The sequence below is a fragment of the Mauremys mutica genome, chromosome 7 (assembly GCF_020497125.1).
Source record: "Mauremys mutica isolate MM-2020 ecotype Southern chromosome 7, ASM2049712v1, whole genome shotgun sequence".
Lineage (NCBI taxonomy): Eukaryota > Metazoa > Chordata > Testudines > Geoemydidae > Mauremys > Mauremys mutica.
This window is the reverse complement of record NC_059078.1, coordinates 64,200,417-64,218,008: the sequence shown is the minus strand read 5'-3', so window position 1 is coordinate 64,218,008 and position 17,592 is coordinate 64,200,417. Positions and strand designations below refer to the sequence as shown.

Sequence of the window (17,592 nt, the reverse complement as noted above, 5' to 3'; positions counted from 1 at the left end):
TGAGGCTCGGTTTGGGTAAAGAATTAGACTGATTTTGTGATTTCACACTTCCAGTTCATAAAGGTCATGATAAATTGGAGTGTTGACAATAGCAGTAGGTCTGAGAACCAAAAGCAGGAGCGACAAACACAACTCAAGCTTTTTCCTGCCTTATTTTTCAAAACTCTTGGATTTAATGGAAGCAGAGGGGGAAAGCATCCATCAGATGGTGTGACCAACAAATAATGAAGGCAACTGCTAGAGATCCTGGACTCTTTCCTGCTTGAGAACAAAATATCAGACACTTTCCTGTTTTGATTCGACATGAATAAGTCTGTATGGGAAAGCCCTCCTCTCTTGGAAAACTCATTCAATTTTTTAATTCCCACTCATGGGTCAGGGTATTTTCCTGCTTAGTAGAGCCACTAGACTCCTGGGAAGTGAAGAGCTGGCTGCACTTCCGAGTACTCCATTGCCAAAGTTTATGGCTTCCTGACAACAAGGGTCTGATATCACACCTCCTTGCCTGTTTATAGGATAGACCCCTGTGAAATTGTCTGAGACACCTTGGATTGAAGAATCCTTGAATATAGGTAGAAACACTTTTAAGAGCAGTGAGATTAGCTTGCAAATTCTAGCACATTCATGTAAATTGTATATTCTAGATGAGACCTAAATTCATGAGGCTGAATGATCTTTGTGCTTCCCAACCCATCTTGGATTAGTCAATTAGAGTTTTGGACACAATCAGAGAAGCCAACTGAATTCCTGCATGTACATGTCCTATCATTCACCATTGCATAGAGGTTAGAATTTAATTGGGAATCAGTACATTTAATGACATCAAGTCTTGATTTGCAAACTGGACTTGATTCTAGCTTGAAGTGGTCTGAGACACAATCTGGCAGATGAAGTTATGAACATACATGAAGCCATATGGCCTAGAAGTTTGAGACAGATCCTCGTTTTTGTTTGAGGCCAAGTACAGGTTGTTTTTTTTTTTAAATCAGGAATCTGTCCAGTGGGTGGAAAGCTCTTGCTGCTACCAAATCTAGGAGAGTTTAATGAACTTTATAGATAGGGATGGAATCAGATTCAAACTTTAAGTTGATCCTCAAATCCTGTGGCGGGGTGGGGTGGGAACCTCACTTTCCTTGTGGTTGCTATTACCTGCATTTGTGATTTTCTGTCCCTGCCCCTCCACCTTCCCCATGCACAAGCCAGTCAGAAGTTAAATGTGTAACCCTTGTCCGCATAGAGGAGTTGCTATTACTGATAGGCACATTGTGGTGATGAAATTCTGAAAGGAAGAACTGTTAATGATGCCCTGGAGCTATAAAAGTTAAATTTTTGTGTGTGTAGTGACACATGAAAATGAGCATCCTGCAAGTTGAGGGTAATGAACCATTCCATGGGATCTAGAGCACGGATATCTGAAGTGAGTTAGCATGTCAAATTCTGTATGCTATGTGTAGTAGTTGGGGTTCCTGAAATATAGAATTGGATGCAAGCCCCGAGGTTTGTTTGGTTTGTTTTATTTTGGGGGGGGGGGAGGTGCGAGGGCGAGGAAACTGAGACTAGAAACCTTTCCCAATATACTCCTGAGGCACTTGGTCTATTGCACCTAGCTTGATTTAGGTGGTCTGTCTTCTAATGCATGGCACTCATATGAAAATGGTACCTGGGAAGAGGGTGGGAACGAGGCAAGGTTTGAAATTGAATGGTGTAGCTGTCCCTGATTTGAAGGACTCCTTGATCTGTGGTGGTCGCCATACAAGCCTCCTCACAATACAACAGATGAGAACCAAAGGATGGAGTAGAAGGGTATAGATTAGTCATTGTAGATTAGTCCAAGGGTAGTGGAACTGGCTTTTTCTAATATCTAGATCTTTATGGCTTTGCTCAGTTATGAGAATGTTTCTCTTCATATTGGAGTGTTTCTCTGTCTATACTAGAGAATGAAGATTGAGGAGGAAATTTTCTTTCTGAACATAGGATTATATAAATCCAACTGAGTGTGGATCTCTAGTTTCTTAATGGGGAGACTCATCAGCCTTAGTACTAAATAAATCCTGACCATTGAATGGTAAATCATCAATGGTTGTTTGCACTTCTCTCAGGAAAATTGTTTATAGATAACCATGATGAGCTTTGCATCACAGCACTTGGAGCAGTTGAACAAACACCAGAATCAGCAGCATCTAATACAGTTTGAAGAGATTTTAGCAGTCAGTGGATCCTCTTTACAGATTTGTTTAAAGTTGTTGGAGGTGTTTTTATGCAGGGTATTACCACAACACTAATTTAGCTGTCAATTCCTTTATTAAATTCAAATACCAAATGGAATTTATGCAGTTGTTCTAAACATGCCTAAATAAGCAATTTACTACATCCAACAGCAACAAAACATGTATAAGCATTTGATTGAGATACTTAAAAATGGTCTAAACCCCAGGGTGCTTAGTCTCCTGTTGGGCAACCCCAATATGGTCAGGCAGGTATTAGCCACAAACCCTTCAAGAGTTTAATTTTTATATCCTTAATGACATCACTTGTTTGTTAGTCAGTTACTGACTTTAGCTAAACACCAATTTGAGACATTCATCTTTATTTCCCATCTTAATCCAGATTAGATTTACAACCTCTTTTCTCCAAGGCCTTTCCTCCCCTCCGCTTTGCAGATTTTCATTGTATCAGGCTTCACATATGCTTTACTTTTAAGATAACACTGGCATGTGGGGTGGGAAGGTTCCAGCTGGATCCTTTAAAACAGATTTGTGTTGTGTTAAAACCATTTGCAGATACCTCTGCTGGTTAGAGGTTTGTTTGTTTTAATTTTTTTTTTTGAACCAGACTAATGGGATCCCTGAGGTGCAGCCTCGGACTGTGGGATTGCTGTGCCCCCTTAACTTTCCAGTCTGGGCTGTCTCTCATAATACTTGGCTAGTGACAAGCAGCAAACTGCTCCAAGAGGAAAAAGTCAGTCTGGAGTGTGTCTCCTTGTGTGTTTAGCTTCTTGACGGACTTGCATATAGCACACTTAGAAATTATGCTCCTCCCCCAAACAGTCATAGGTGTTAGGAAGAACCCCCTTGCACAGGAAGGCCATGGCTTGAAGCGAGGAGATCTAGGCTCCACCATTAGCTCTGTTCTGTGCTCTTTCTTCACATTTCAAATTGTCTTACTGCCAGTAAGACAAATGAAACAGTAACAATTACACTAACTACAAACATTAACTATTGGTTTTGTTACTTAATCATTAGACTAACAGGAAAAAGGAAAAAATAGACCACAGAGGGGAACACTCTGTTGTTCAAACTCACTGCCTCAGGCATTCAAAGGAACTGGGGTTGGGATTGCTATGCCCTTTATGCCCTCAGGGAAAGAGAGGTGGCAAGGGAACACAAGGGCTACTGGACAGTACCAGTGAAAGTGTTCCCAATTCCGGTGCTGGGGCACACTCCCACAGGTGCAGTAACTTGAAGAAGCATCAGTTAGAACCGAACCTCAGATGTTTCTAGAAGTCTATGTGGCATCAGTGCCAATGTCTATGGTTGATTGTTAGGATGTGGCTGATAATTCAGAGGAGCTGTTACTCTGGCTCCATTATTGAATGTAATCAAAAGCTATGTGGTAGAATTGTCTGCATGTCTGCTTTGTGAGGAGCAGTGTATTCATCTGTAATTAGTGTATGATATTTGAGTGAAAAACTAGGAGTCAATAGTAAACAGGAAAGATCTGGGAGTTATCAGTTGTGAAATTCAAGTATGTCCAACCTTCAAAAAAGAAAAAACTTAACCCTGCCTTTGCGTTGACATGACCAGCCACCCTGCAGTTTAATATTAAAAACTTATCTGTAATACAGAATAAACATGAAGAGAACAGGTGTAAAAAATCATTCCCCCCTGCCCGTTAAGCATCTGTCATGGTGGTTCACTCACTGGTAGGGTGCCTCCTGCTGGCTGCTCTGGGGAATTAGCTCTTTCCAACTCCCAGGTCCCCTTCTGCAGTGTGTTGTGGACCCTGCCACTTCCCTCCCCCACACTCTGACTCAGTGTGCTCTTTCTTTCTGGCCTAGCCCTCTGGCCAGGTCAGTATAGTCCTTACCCCAGAGGAGGGAATCTGTGTGTGTGTGGTGTGTTTTTTTTTTTTTTTTTTTTTTTTTTTTTTTACAACCAGTCTCTGGCAGTCTTGCTATTCACTGCCCAGACAGTGTGTGCTACCTCACCAGTGGCTGGTAGGGTAAACCGAGACCACTCTTTACTCTATGATCTACCTCTAATCAGCAGCCAAGGTCTGCACCATCTTAAACCTTGCTGCCATTTCCTTGAGCCTTTTCGTACACCAGTTCCCCTAGATTTCCTTCCTTCTCTAATGGCCAGAACATGGCTATAGACTCCTTCACTGCACTCTCCTTCTGCTAGCTTCCTGTCTCTGTACTAGCCCCACCTGTTCCTTCTTAGCTGGGCTCCATTATAATTCAGTGGATTATTTAGGCTGCCTAATTCCCCTCAGCTGTGGCCTATCTGGTTAATTGGCCCTTCTAGGCTGTCAGGTGAGCACCCCATCACAGGGCCATTAGGTGAAACTTCACCACAGAGGCTTTGTGAGCTTCTTCACCTGAGCCCTTACAGAACCTAATGCTGATATGGGACATAAATGAAATCAGAAGGCCACATCTGGCCAGATCTTAACAGTCCTCCAATAAACCACCCGTCAGCACTGATGGAACTGAGACTTCACTGGCCATGTTCATGAACCCTCTGCTGATAGAGAACACTCCTCTCTCCCTTACTTTCTATGGGTAGCAAGTTAGTTGTCAGATGGCTTGACCATTCAGAGGAAATGTGGGATTTTCAAAGGAGCCTAAGGGAATTCAGCACCCAAATCCCACAAATCAGAAGGAGATGGGAACCTAACTCAGGCTCCTGTGAAAATACCAGCTTTTGTGCTTAAAAGCATAAGATTGGGTGGGAGCATTTTATAGCCCTACCACTGACTTCTGAGATGCTGGACAAGTCACTCTTGTGACCTGTAAATTGAAGAAAGTTTCTCCATCTTACAGGCTTTACTTGCTTCCTGAGCAGCAGGACTGAGCAAGTCTCTGGGTCACTTGGTCAAGGGGTTAATTGACACAGTGTCTGCCCTTTCCCCACAACATGAGCTGCTCATACCACTTCCAGATTCTGAACTGTTTTGGTGCAGCTCTAGGGGATGTGGTGGAGAGCGGGGTTGGAGCAGTGAGAAGAGATGTGGAAGGGGATGGAGCAGTGCAGGGAATGGGTGGGAACTCTGCGCCTTTGCTAACCTTCACTGCTGAGGGCTGTGCTCTGAGGAACCAGCAGAACCTGAGACCACAACCCTTATTGACGTGTAAGGGATCATCCAAACACTGTTTTGAAAACCTGGTTCAGTGACTAAAGCTATGATGGAAAACTGGGTTTCCAAAAATGTAACTTTTCTACAAACACCTTAGTGAATAAGGGATCATCTTCCAAGGGATCTTTGGTTTCCGGGAGCTCAGAAGCACTAACAGAGCAGAACTAGTGAAAGGGGGGCACCTTTCTCTTCTGTGACATACTTGAAGGAGAAGGGAAATTGAGTCAGCTGGGCTCTTTTCCCTCCCCCCCCCATCCTACAATTACCTCTCTCCATCCCCTTATTCAACATTTCCTCCCATGACTGCAACCAGGGCAAAGGAGGGAGTTTAGGACCTCCTCTTGCCTCCACTAGTCCTTGATCAAGAGAAGGAACCCAAAACTTCCTTTCCTGTGCTGCCTCCAGTAATAGGGAAGGGATGCTAGGCATAGCCTTCCCCTTGCTGCTGCTGCTCCTAGGGGAAAAGGGCATGTCAGCGCAGTTCAGAAGAGCTGTGGGAAAGGAGTAGGGGTTCAACTGTGTCCTCACTGGCTCCATGTCAGTCCCTGCACTGTTTCTACATTCTCTTCCCCAACTTCTCAACCCTTGGGGAAGAGGGCTGGGGAGGGAGAGTCAAGCTGCTGGACAAGCACAGAGATGCTGTGGGGGCAGTGAAGGGGCTGACATACAGCCAGTGATTTCTGTGGCTCAGATAATCACTGTGAAGGAGCCAGAAGCTGTGGAACACAAGGATGCAGAGGTTTATTTTTTTTGTGTGTGTGTTAAACAAGGAAATCAAATTCCCCCAAACTTCGTAACACAGAGTTAAGGTTGTCTGGTGATGCCTGGTGCGCTTCCCAAACGTCAAATTCAGCTACACTCAAACCTCCACATGTCAAGAACTATAGTTAAAGAACACCCCACACCCAAAACACAACATTCGCTTTTCCTTCTTCAGGTTATACCTAACATGTCAATAACACACACATATTAGCACTCTAGTCTCAAGATGGCACAGAACACTAGGAGCAGAGCATGGTAGGGCAAAATCTAACACCACGTTTTTTTGCTTAGGCAAACATAGGTTTAGGTTAGGTGTAGCAAACAGGAGCTACCTCCACCTGACACAACACTTTACAAGATTGCATCAATTTAGCACCTCTTCACATTTCCCCTGCAGATTCCTTCTGAAATTGTCTTCACTTTCCCTTCACTGAGCCCTGGGGACCATAGGCATACATGCCACCAGACTGCTGACAATCCCAGAAGTCTCCTGTGCCCTGTTACTAACACAGACCTCCTCACTGAAACGAGGCATACTTGTTCCCCAGAGTTACACATGCATCTTTCCTCCTATTAGTGAAACCTCTGCCAACCTGTTCCGACTAATCCCACCATTCAATAGCTATTCCTGATACTGCAGCTGGATTGTGTGCAAATAAACACTGTAATTCAAATCTGTGGAAAACAGGACAAACCCGCATATTTGTAGTCATCCATGGGTACTTATTATGGCATACCCCTTGCTGAAACCTTCCCTGGGGTTAGTGCCAGCTGTAGAGGGCGGAGTGGTGATGTGTACCTTAACTCTTGGTTTCCTGCTTTGAGTGTAGCTGAACTTAGCCAGTGATGCCTTATGTCCTTCCAGAAAGTTAACACTGTACTCAATAAATTTGCGGGCAGATAATGCCAGCAAAGGATAGCCATGCACCCTGAGTGATTTGCCTCTATTACTCCCTGACCAATAAGCACCACTTCAGACCAGTGAACTTCCTCAGACTTTTCTCTAGATTTTTCTTGTGGCCAGGCAACAAGAGTGAAACTGTAGAATCTGGATTTGATCAAAAGTTGAGAACTATCATCAGCATATTGAAGACACATTGGACAAAACACTTCAGTTTCCGAAGGAGGTTGGGGTTTCCACATTCCCTTGGAATAGGAAGGGTGACCAGAAAGAACCCAGTGGGATCCCACATAGTTGAGCTTTTGACAAAAAATGAGCAGGTAGTCTCTGTACCCTCTTGGAGAGGAAGGAGTAAATGAAACTACTCATAAACGATCCTTCAATACCACCAATTGAAGGCTGCAAGTTTATAAAAATAAGCATGAATGACTTGCCCTGGGCTATTGTCATAAGTTAATCATCCATGAATGTCCACAGTCTGTTCTTTTATAAAGGTCTGAAAGCAGAGATCCAGGAGATCTGTGCAGTCTAATTGTTCCCAGGCACACCCTCTTAACACTTTTCTACTACCTCCTTTAACTGCTATCTCCAAGTGTTTTACAAAGCGCTCTTGGTGAAGGTTATCCATGAACTGCTGTGGAGGTACTCGGATGATTCTTGGTTGGGGTGGGTGGCTGTGTCTGTAATTTCTAGGCTTTGATCCAGGAACTTTACCCTCAGAATATCCCAGTTCTAAAAATACTCCGCACTGTGACTACTGGTATCATTTACTTGACCTGTTGGTGTAAGGAATAATTCAGTCTTACTTTTTAGTGGCTTCACTTATGTTCTGATGTTAAGAAGTACTTTCCCAAGTAGAGCAGGCCTATTCTGACTCTTTCTTTTTCCTTGCAAAACTTGAGCTCTGATTCAGGACAGATCTATAACTAGAGGTGAGGGTTCAGCAATTCAATAATGGTTGCATGGCCTAATGAAACTTGTATACTAGAGCAGGGGCTCGCAAACTTCAATGCACCGCAGCCCCCTTCTGACAACAAAGTTACTATATGACCCAGGGGGTGTGGAGCCCGAGCACCACCTCTCTTGGTAGGGGTGGAGCTTGGACTTCAGCCCTGGGTCCCAGCAAATCTAATGCTGGCTCTGGCAACTTCATTTAAAATGGGGTCCTGACCCAGTTTGAGGGCGGCTGTACTAGAGACTATTGTAAATTTCTGCTAACTAAGGCTCTAAAATAGCAAACAGTAAAATAATAATCCAAGGAGCCATGCAGTCAATATTTAATGAAGAAAGCACATAATTTGCTAAACTATTTTTAACTTATGATAATCAAAATACCAGCCCTATGTCAGGGGTTCTCAAACTGGGGGTAAGGACCCTTCAAGGGGTTGTGAGGTCATTACATGGGGGGTTGCAAGCTGTCAACCTCCACCCCAAGCCCTGCTTGTCTCCAGCATTTATAATGGTGTTAAATATAGTGTTTTTAATTTATAAGGGGGGTTGCACTCAGAGGCTTGTGATGTGAAAGGGGGCACCAATAAAAAGGTTTGAGACCCCTACCCTATATGAAATAAATCGGGAGTCTTAATCCAGTTCGTTGTAGATAAGTGTTACATCACCAATAGGTCTCCTTTGTTGACAGTAATAGCAGAGAGGCCTAGGATTGAATGGGAGGCAGAACTGCTATTTTATTGACAGGGTGGTTCTTCCAGATCAGGAGTGTGGGGTCACGACTGCCTGTGCACCTCTCACCAGCACTAAATTGGGGTGGGGGGCTGTCCAGTTAGCAACTGTAAGGCCCTACACAGGGTTCATTACCTCAGATATGACTGCAGTGAGACAATCCATTTGAAGGATGATCCAGGAGCACTTGCTAGGGTCAGAATTTAAACAAATCAACGTTTAGCAGCTCAGCATTTCAGTATGAGTGATGCAGGTTTGTTAATGTTGCTCATGCTGATCCATGGAATCTGTGGGCTTTAACAGCAAGACAATTTTTAGAGTTTAAAAATGCTCCATGATTCAGACATCTGATCCAAAGACCTTTTGCAGTCCATGGGACTCTCTGAATAGACTACACTGGGCTTTGAATCCTTGTAGAAATGAACTCTAATCTCTGTAGCCAGATCCAGAGCTGCTTGTATTGAAACTCTCCTATGTTTGTTTGTTTGCTGTGAATTGGGGTTTGGCTTTGTTAACAAATAGGCTATTGTATTAATATTAAAATGCATGTAAGAACTATTCTAAGATTTCATAGCTGATTACTTTCATGTGTATGTCCTATGCTGGTGTGGAACAATACTGACAGTGGTTGATTAGACTTACCACATTTGTGTGGCTATCTTGAGAGACTTTGCAGAGGTTTAATGTGCAGTGCCTGCTAAATTCAGGACAAGGTTAGTCAAACTGGATTAAAGCAGTTATGTCCAGGCTGCTCTGTTTAAGAACGCTTCACTCATCTTAAAAGTTGCCCACTTTTTTTCAAATTCTGTTCCTGTTCCAGTAACAAACTAAACATTGGATGAATTTAACCCTATGTATGCTCAATGGAGACTTGCAATAGTGTTAATTTCCAGGATGGATTGATTTAAATCGAGGGAATGTAAACATCAAGTGGAAAAGCCTTGATTGAAATCAGATTTTAATCAACTTTTTCATTTATACTTGTTTTCTTGAAAGGATGCATTCTCAGTGGCTCATGTAACCGTTAAAATATGTTGATTTACAATTAAATAGAACCTTTACACTAGATTTGGTACATCTTTTTGCTACTTAGCAGGGTATACTATAACTATATACATTTATTTAAGCAATATATAGCTCATTATTTTCAGATTCTTATTAAAGTACATTTTTAGTATGAAACAGATGCAGAATACTTTTTTATTTACTAGATAATTAACTTTCTGCTCATGATTTGTGTCATGAAGCATTATGATGGTAACTTGGAATCTAATTACACACATGGCATATACAACTTATTTTTATTAAACAAAACAACCTTAAATGTTTTGGATACATAAACTTATCTTATAAAAATATGTTTCACATTTACAACTAATTGATTTATTAAATTGATTCTTTCAGGTCAGCTTGGGACATTTTTTCTCATATGGCTATGTGACTGGAGCTTAAGTTCCTACTCACCTAAATATCTTGAAAATGAAACAGTCTAAGTTACTTAGGCTGACCTTTTGTGCCATATGTATACAGCTTGACCTCAAAAGTTAGAATCAAGGAATTAGTTAGAAATAAAAAGCTTTTGATAGAGGCTCAGGGTTCAGCATATTATTTCATGTTAAATGTTTGAGATTATAAATTTAGACCTAACATATGTTATGGGATATTTAGATTTCATTTTAAACAGGTTTATTTTCTAAAAGAAAAAAATAACTTAAATAATCAAAATCCAATTTAAATTACAAAAATCTGATTTTTTTTTAAAATTCATTTTTATCGACCCTGTTAATTTCTAGTGTCTTCTCCTCCTGCAGCTAAGTACCACAGATGATTACTAAGGCCTGGTCTACACTACGGGGGGGTTTGATCTAAGGTATGCGACTTCAGCTACGCAAATAGCGTAGCTGAAGTCAAAGTACCTTAGTTCGAATTACTTACCCGTCCTCACGGCACGGGATCGACGTCCGCGGCTCCCCCGTCGACTCCGCCACCACCGTTTGCGGTGGTGGAGTTCCGGAGTCGACGGGAGCGCGTTCGGAGTTTGATATATTGCGTCTAGATGAGACGCGATATATCAAACTCCGAGAAATCGATTGCTACCCGCCGATATGGCAGGTAGTGAAGACGTACCCTAAGTATCCTCTTCTAAAGTTCCATCTTGAGCCAATGGGACTCTTCAGCCTGTATAAGGGCCACAAGATGTGGCCTTTTTTTGCTGCCCTTTGCATCTTGACTAGGAAAAAGGATGTTTAACTCCAGTTAGCTAAGTCAAAGTAAAATCCTAGTGAAGACAAGACCAATGTGTTGGCTACAAGGTTGAGGGACTTTGTGCTGACTTCCCTTTCCCTGCCCCTCTTCCCCCCCCCCCCCCAGATGGGAATATCAGTCAAATTTTACTCAATTATTTTACTCAGTAAAATAAATCTTACAGAATAGTAACCTTGTCTCTCTCTAAAATAAAAAATAGTGGCTGTTTAACACATCTCTTCAAACTATTTCAGGTACAGGAGTGTTTGTCTATACATGCCACAACATCTTGTGGTGGTTTGTTTTTGTTTTTGTTTTTTGTTTTTTTTTTGTTTGGTTGGTTTGTTTGGTTTTTTTGGGGGTGGGGTGGGGGGGAGTTTGAGAAGACAGCTCTTCTGGTGTAAGAGTAACCTTGAAGAAACCATGGTATGCACACTCTTACCACTGTGCAGATGCAAGTATATCTTTTAAAAAAGGCCAAACAAGAAGTTAATGTTCAAGTGTTTGTGTTTTTTAGTATTATTGCAGCTTTTACCTTAAAAACTACTGTGCATCTTTTCTGATCAGTTTGATGGATGAACCTGTTTTGCTTTCATTTTTTGGTCAATATCTAAAAGCCATGTTAGAGCATTGCAAGTGACTTGGAAACTCAACAAAATGAGCAGATGTGCGAGTTTTGTGAACAGCAGAAAGTGTCTGGAACTAAACACTTTTCCCAGTAGTCTGACAAGTCTCAAGCATTGGGTATATTTGGGGGGGAAGGAGGGAGGAGAAGCTTTGTGGGTGAGTCATTAAACATGGAAGTTTCAGGCCTATGTAAATATTTTTGTGGCTGAGTTGTGTTTCTTAAGGAATAAGAGGTTGCCATTTCACAGCCATCTTGGCCAGGCCACCCAGATTAATGAAAATACTGTTTTTCAATGGCTTTTCCTGGATATATGAAGCTGCTGTTCTTTCCATCCCCAATGCCCTAGAAACTGATACAGATTAACTATGTTGGCTTTTCACAACTGAGTACCCTTGTAAAACTCGATACAGAAGAACCAAGGGTTATGTTGTAAGCAAGACACACACACATTCTTTTACCTACTTAGCACTGATAAGGCCTCAACTGGCGTATTATGTACAGTTCTCACCACCACACTTTGGGAAAGATGTGGACAATTTGGAGAGCAACAAGAATGATTCAATGCCTAGAAAACCTGACCTACCAGGAAATACTGGGGGAAAATGGGTTTGTTTAGTCTGGCGAAGAGAAGACTGAGGGGGGACATAGCTTTCAAGTACATAATAGGTTATTATAAAGAGAAGGGAGATAAATTGTTCTCCTTGGCCACTGAGGACAGGACAAGAAGCAATGGGCTTAAATTCCAGCAAGGGAGATTTAGTTTAGACATTAGGAAAAGCTTCCTGTCAGGGTAGTTAAGCACTGGAACAAATTACCTAGGGAGGTTTTGGAATCTGTTATCAGAGGTTTTTAAGAATAGGTTAGACAAACACCTGTCAGGGATGGTCTAGATTATATATAGTCTTACCTCAGTGCAGGGGACTGGACTAGATGACCTATCAAAGACCTTTCCAGTCTTACATTTCTATGATGCTTTGTTTTGACTTTTTGAAGTTTGAACTTAAAACTACACTTGAATATGCAATTATGTTTTTATCAGTTCACAGTTGTGCTGCTGGACAGAGTAAATAGGTGTAATACTTGCTTAGCTATTCTTTAAAGTGTGGGTGCCTTCAATTTAAAAAAAAAGTCCTAAGTACTTACTACAGTAACAGCTTACTGTCCTTGTGGGTATTTCCTTTTATTAAAGAATTGCAGCAAATACTGCAGTAAAGCAAAATATATGATGGGTAACTTTAAAAAAAAATTCACAGTGCATGTTGGTACAGAACCAACACCTGAGTGAAGGGAAGGTGGGAGGAGAGGTAATGTCAATCTTCAAATCACTTCCATCTGTATAACATGTGTGAATGTGTCTCCAACAGAAAATGATCCACAGTCTGTTTCTTATAAACTGTTCTGGTGATATATTCTTGGAGAAGCACTGGAAGAGCGTTGTGAGCCAATCTGTGTGTGATTATTTCTTTGAAGCTCAAGAGAAAGCAGCTGATGTTGAGAATGTGCCCCCTGTCATCTCAACGCCCCACCACTACCTCATCAGCATCTACCGGGAAAAAATCTTCTTTGTGTCTGTCATACAGACAGAAGTGCCACCACTCTTTGTAATTGAATTCCTGCACCGAGTAGCAGATACATTCCAGGTCTGTCACTGATAAATTATTTGAATTTTCAGATTGGCCAAGTGTGTCTCTTGCACAAGTTTGACAGAGGGTTTTGCTACTATTTTTTAATCTGATTCCCCTTGTGATCTATAGTCTTTTTTTTTTTTTTTAAATCAGCGTTTTGCTTAATAAAGCACAAAGTCACAAAAGGTTTGCTTTGCTTCTTTACTTGTGGTATTAACTTGCAGTAAACGTACACGTCAAACAAATCAAATACTGACTTACACAATCTTACCAAAAGGTGGAAGCTTTTATATTATTCATGTTATACTGATGCATCTGGTGTAATAAAACTGCCAGTTACAATTGTAATTTTTGTAATACAGTTTACCATGATGCATCTTAAAGCTACTTGACAGATAAAACGAATAGCACTGAAGAACCTACATGGTGGTGTATTCAGAGTATTCCCTGAACTGAACAATGACCAGAGACTGTACCCATACTTGCACTGGACTCTATAATAATCCTGTGATTCAAGACACGTCCAGAAATGCCCTTGCTAGCATTATTAGTAGTTTGTTTTATAAGCAAAATAAACTTTAAAGTGTTTTTAATATGAATAAAAATCCTTTCCCTTTGTAATCTCTGATTTGTTTAGGATTATTTTGGAGAGTGCTCTGAGACTGCAATTAAGGACAATATGGTTATTGTGTATGAGCTTCTAGAAGAAATGTTAGACAATGGCTTTCCATTGGCAACGGAATCAAATATCTTAAAAGAGTTGATTAAACCTCCCACGATTCTGCGCTCTGTTGTCAATTCCATCACAGGTATGATTAAAACAGATAACTAGCTTTGAAGTTTTTTTTAAATAAAATTAACTACTCTCTGGGAATATCAGTGATCAGTTGTTCAGTCAAGCTGGAAGGGCATATCGAGTAGGGTCCCACAGGGATTGGGCCTGGGTTCAGTTCTGTTCAATATCTTCATCAGTGATATAGAAAGTATGATGATACCAAGCTGGGAGGGGTTGCAGGTGTTTTGGAGGATGGGATTAAAATTCAAAATGATCTGGACAAAAACTGGAGAAATGGTCTGAAGTAAACAGGATGAAATTCAATAAGGACAAATGCCAAGTACTCCACTTAGGAAGGAACAATCAGTTAGACACATACAAAATGAGAAATGACTACCTAGGAGGAAGTACTCTGGAAAGTGATCTGGGGGTCAGAGTGGATCACAAGGTAAATGTTGCGCAAAAAAAAAAAAAAAGCAAACATAATTCTGGGATGTAGTAAGCAAGACATCAGAAGTAATTTTTCTGCTCTACTCCATACTGATTAGGCCTTAACTGGAGTATTGTTGCCTAGTTATGGGTGCCACATTTTACGAAAGATGTGGACAAATTTGAAAGTCCAGAGAAGAGCAACAAAAATGATTGGTCATGTTTTCTAGACCTTTAATGAGGAAAGATTGAATAAACTGGGTTTAGTCTGGAGACGGGAAGACTGAGAATGGACATAATAGTTTAAGAACATAAGAGAGGCCGTACCGGGTCAGACCAAAGGTCCATCTAGCCCAGTATCTGTCTACCGACAGTGGCCAATGCCAGGTGCCCCAGAGGGAGTGAACCTAACAGGCAATGATCAAGTGATCTCTCTCCTGCCATCCATCTCCATCCTCTGACGAACAGAGGCTAGGGACACCATTCTTACCCATCCTGGCTAATAGCCATTTATGGACTTAGCCACCATGAATTTATCCAGTCCCCTTTTAAACATTGTTATAGTCCTAGCCTTCACAACCTCCTCAGGTAAGGAGTTCCACAAGTTGACTGTGTGCTGCGTGAAGAAGAACTTCCTTTTATTTGTTTTAAACCTGCTGCCTATTAATTTCATTTGGTGACCCCTAGTTCTTGTATTATGGGAATAAGTAAATAACTTTTCCTTATCCACTTTCTCAACATCACTCATGATTTTATATACCTCTATCATGTCCCTCCTTAGTCTTCTCTTTTCCAAACTGAAGAGTCCTAGCCTCTTTAATCTTTCCTCATATGGGACCATCTCTAAACCCCTAATCATTTTAGTTGCTCTTTTCTGAACCTTTTCTAGTGCTAGAATATCTTTTTTGAGGTGAGGAGATCACATCTGTACACAGTATTCGAGATGTGGGCGTACCATGGATTTATATAAGGGCAATAATATATTCTCAGTCTTATTCTCTATCCCCTTTTTAATGATTCCTAACATCCTGTTTGCTTTTTTGACCGCCTCTGCACACTGCGTGGACATCTTCAGAGAACTATCCACGATAACTCCAAGATCTTTTTCCTGACTCGTTGTAGCTAAATTAGCCCCCATCATGTTGTATGTATAGTTGGGGTTATTTTTTCCAATGTGCATTACTTTACATTTATCCACATTAAATTTCATTTGCCATTTTGTTGTCCAATCACTTAGTTTTGTGAGATCTTTTTGAAGTTCTTCACAATCTGCTTTGGTCTTAACTATCTTGAGTTACATAAAAGATTGTTACAAGGAGGAGGGTGAAAAATTGTTCTCGTTTACCCTCTGAGGATAGAACAAGAAGCAATGGATTTAAATTGCAGTAAGGGAGGTTTAGGTTGGACTTTAGGAAAAACTTCCTAACTGTCAGGGTAGTTAAGCACTGGAACAAATTACCTAGGGAGGTTGTGGAATCTCAGGCCTGGTCTACACTGGGGGGGATCGATCTAAGTTACGCAACTTCAGCTACGTAAATAACGTAGCTGAAGTTGATGTAGTTAGACCTACTTACTGTGGTGTCTTCACTGTGGTGAGTCGACTGCTGTTGCTTCCCTGTCAACTCTGCCTGCGTCTCTCACGGTGGTGGAGTACAGGAGTTGATGGGAGAGCGCTCGGTCAATTTATTGCATCTACACTAGATTGCTGGATCAATCGCTGCCCACCAATCTGGTGGGTAGTGTAGACATACCCTCAGTGATTGGAGGTTTTTAAGAACTGGTTAGACAAACACCTGTCAGGAATGGTCTAGTTATTAGTCCTGCCTTGAGTGCAGGGTATGGGACTAGATGACCTCTCAATGTCCCTTACAGTCCTACACTTCTATTATTCTATATTTCATGTTCAAGGCTAAGAACCATTTTCCTATCTGAATTTTGAGTACGGGAAGGTAAAATATTTAGATGTGCCTTAAGCAACCTTGGTTTCTAAATCACTAATGCTGCATTATTAGCACTCTAAAAGCTCCTGCTGACTCAGGTAAAATATTTAGAGGTGCAAAGAATGCAGAGTAGAGCACTGTCAGAAAGGACTCTTTCAGAAAATGTGACTCTGGATAATCCAAGTAAGGAAATCCTGGTGTTTATAATTTGTAGTTTCTGGGTTCATCTTATTTTGGTGCATAACTGTGGGATCTGGAACAAACCTCTTCTAATGGATTGTTTGTGTTTGTTTCCCAGGCAGTAGCAATATGGGCGAAACACTTCCCACTGGACAGCTGTCCAACATTCCTTGGCGCAGAGCAGTGGTAAAGTACACAAACAACGAAGCCTATTTTGATGTAATTGAAGAAATAGATGCAATTATAGACAAATCAGGTAAGGTGCCATGTCAACGTAGATTTGCTTGTCAAAGGACGTTTCAACATTCTATTTAGCTAGTGCTCATTAGCAAGAATTCAAGCAGTCTAACTGACTGCCTCCATACATAACAATTAAGTATGCTGCCCGTTTGCAATACCATGCACAAACTTATTTCATTTCATAATAGCAATATGGCCTGGGCCACTTACTCAGCAAGCTTTTGATTTTAAGAAGTACCCTGCATCTAGATAATTATGGCTTATCTATTGGTACCTTCTTACAGTTACTAGAGGAAACCTATTTCTTGAAGGCCAAAGCTTTAAGCTGGTCTGTTTATCTTTATGTCCACTGTTCTTTTGTGCTAACAACTCATCCTTATGTTCAAGGCTCCTCACTGTATGGGCAGGACAAACATTGTCACTTGCCACCTCTCCAGCTTCCCCATTATCTGCCTCTGTGTAACACTGAGAGAATGCCCTTTTCCAACTAGCCAGCCCGTATGAATGCTGAATATTAAAATCCCTTGGAGAGTGGGGGGCGGTTGGAAAGCATGACAGTCAGAATACCTTGACACACAACATGGAATGCACCTAACTTGCTCAATACCATCCAAAAAATGTAATGGGTATACCCAGTCAGTAATGGTATAACAAAATTGCCATCTGTATTTCCATTATGGCTCCCTCTTCCAGAAAGGTCTGAGGCTATTGGAATCCTATGTTGTTGCACTAGTTGTGAGCAGTTCATATTTTTCCCCGCCTCAGATTATTTGACTTCAGTTCCTCAAAGATCTCACTTCCTTTCTTGAGAGACTCCTAGACTTCATTAG

General features: G+C 41.3%; 1 protein-coding gene across 2 annotated transcripts in view; it reads left to right on the top strand.

Annotated features, from left to right (window-relative positions):
• AP3M1 (adaptor related protein complex 3 subunit mu 1) overlaps window positions 1-17,592 on the top strand; it is a 37,655-nt gene that overhangs the window by 9,443 nt on the left and 10,620 nt on the right. For both annotated transcript variants that reach the window (XM_045025026.1, XM_045025025.1), the window contains exons 2-4: window positions 12,938-13,213; window positions 13,836-14,007; window positions 16,641-16,778. In XM_045025026.1, coding sequence (XP_044880961.1) covers window positions 12,941-13,213; window positions 13,836-14,007; window positions 16,641-16,778 — 583 coding nt within the window. In that variant the 5' untranslated portion in view covers window positions 12,938-12,940. The remainder of the gene's footprint in view (window positions 1-12,937; window positions 13,214-13,835; window positions 14,008-16,640; window positions 16,779-17,592) is intronic.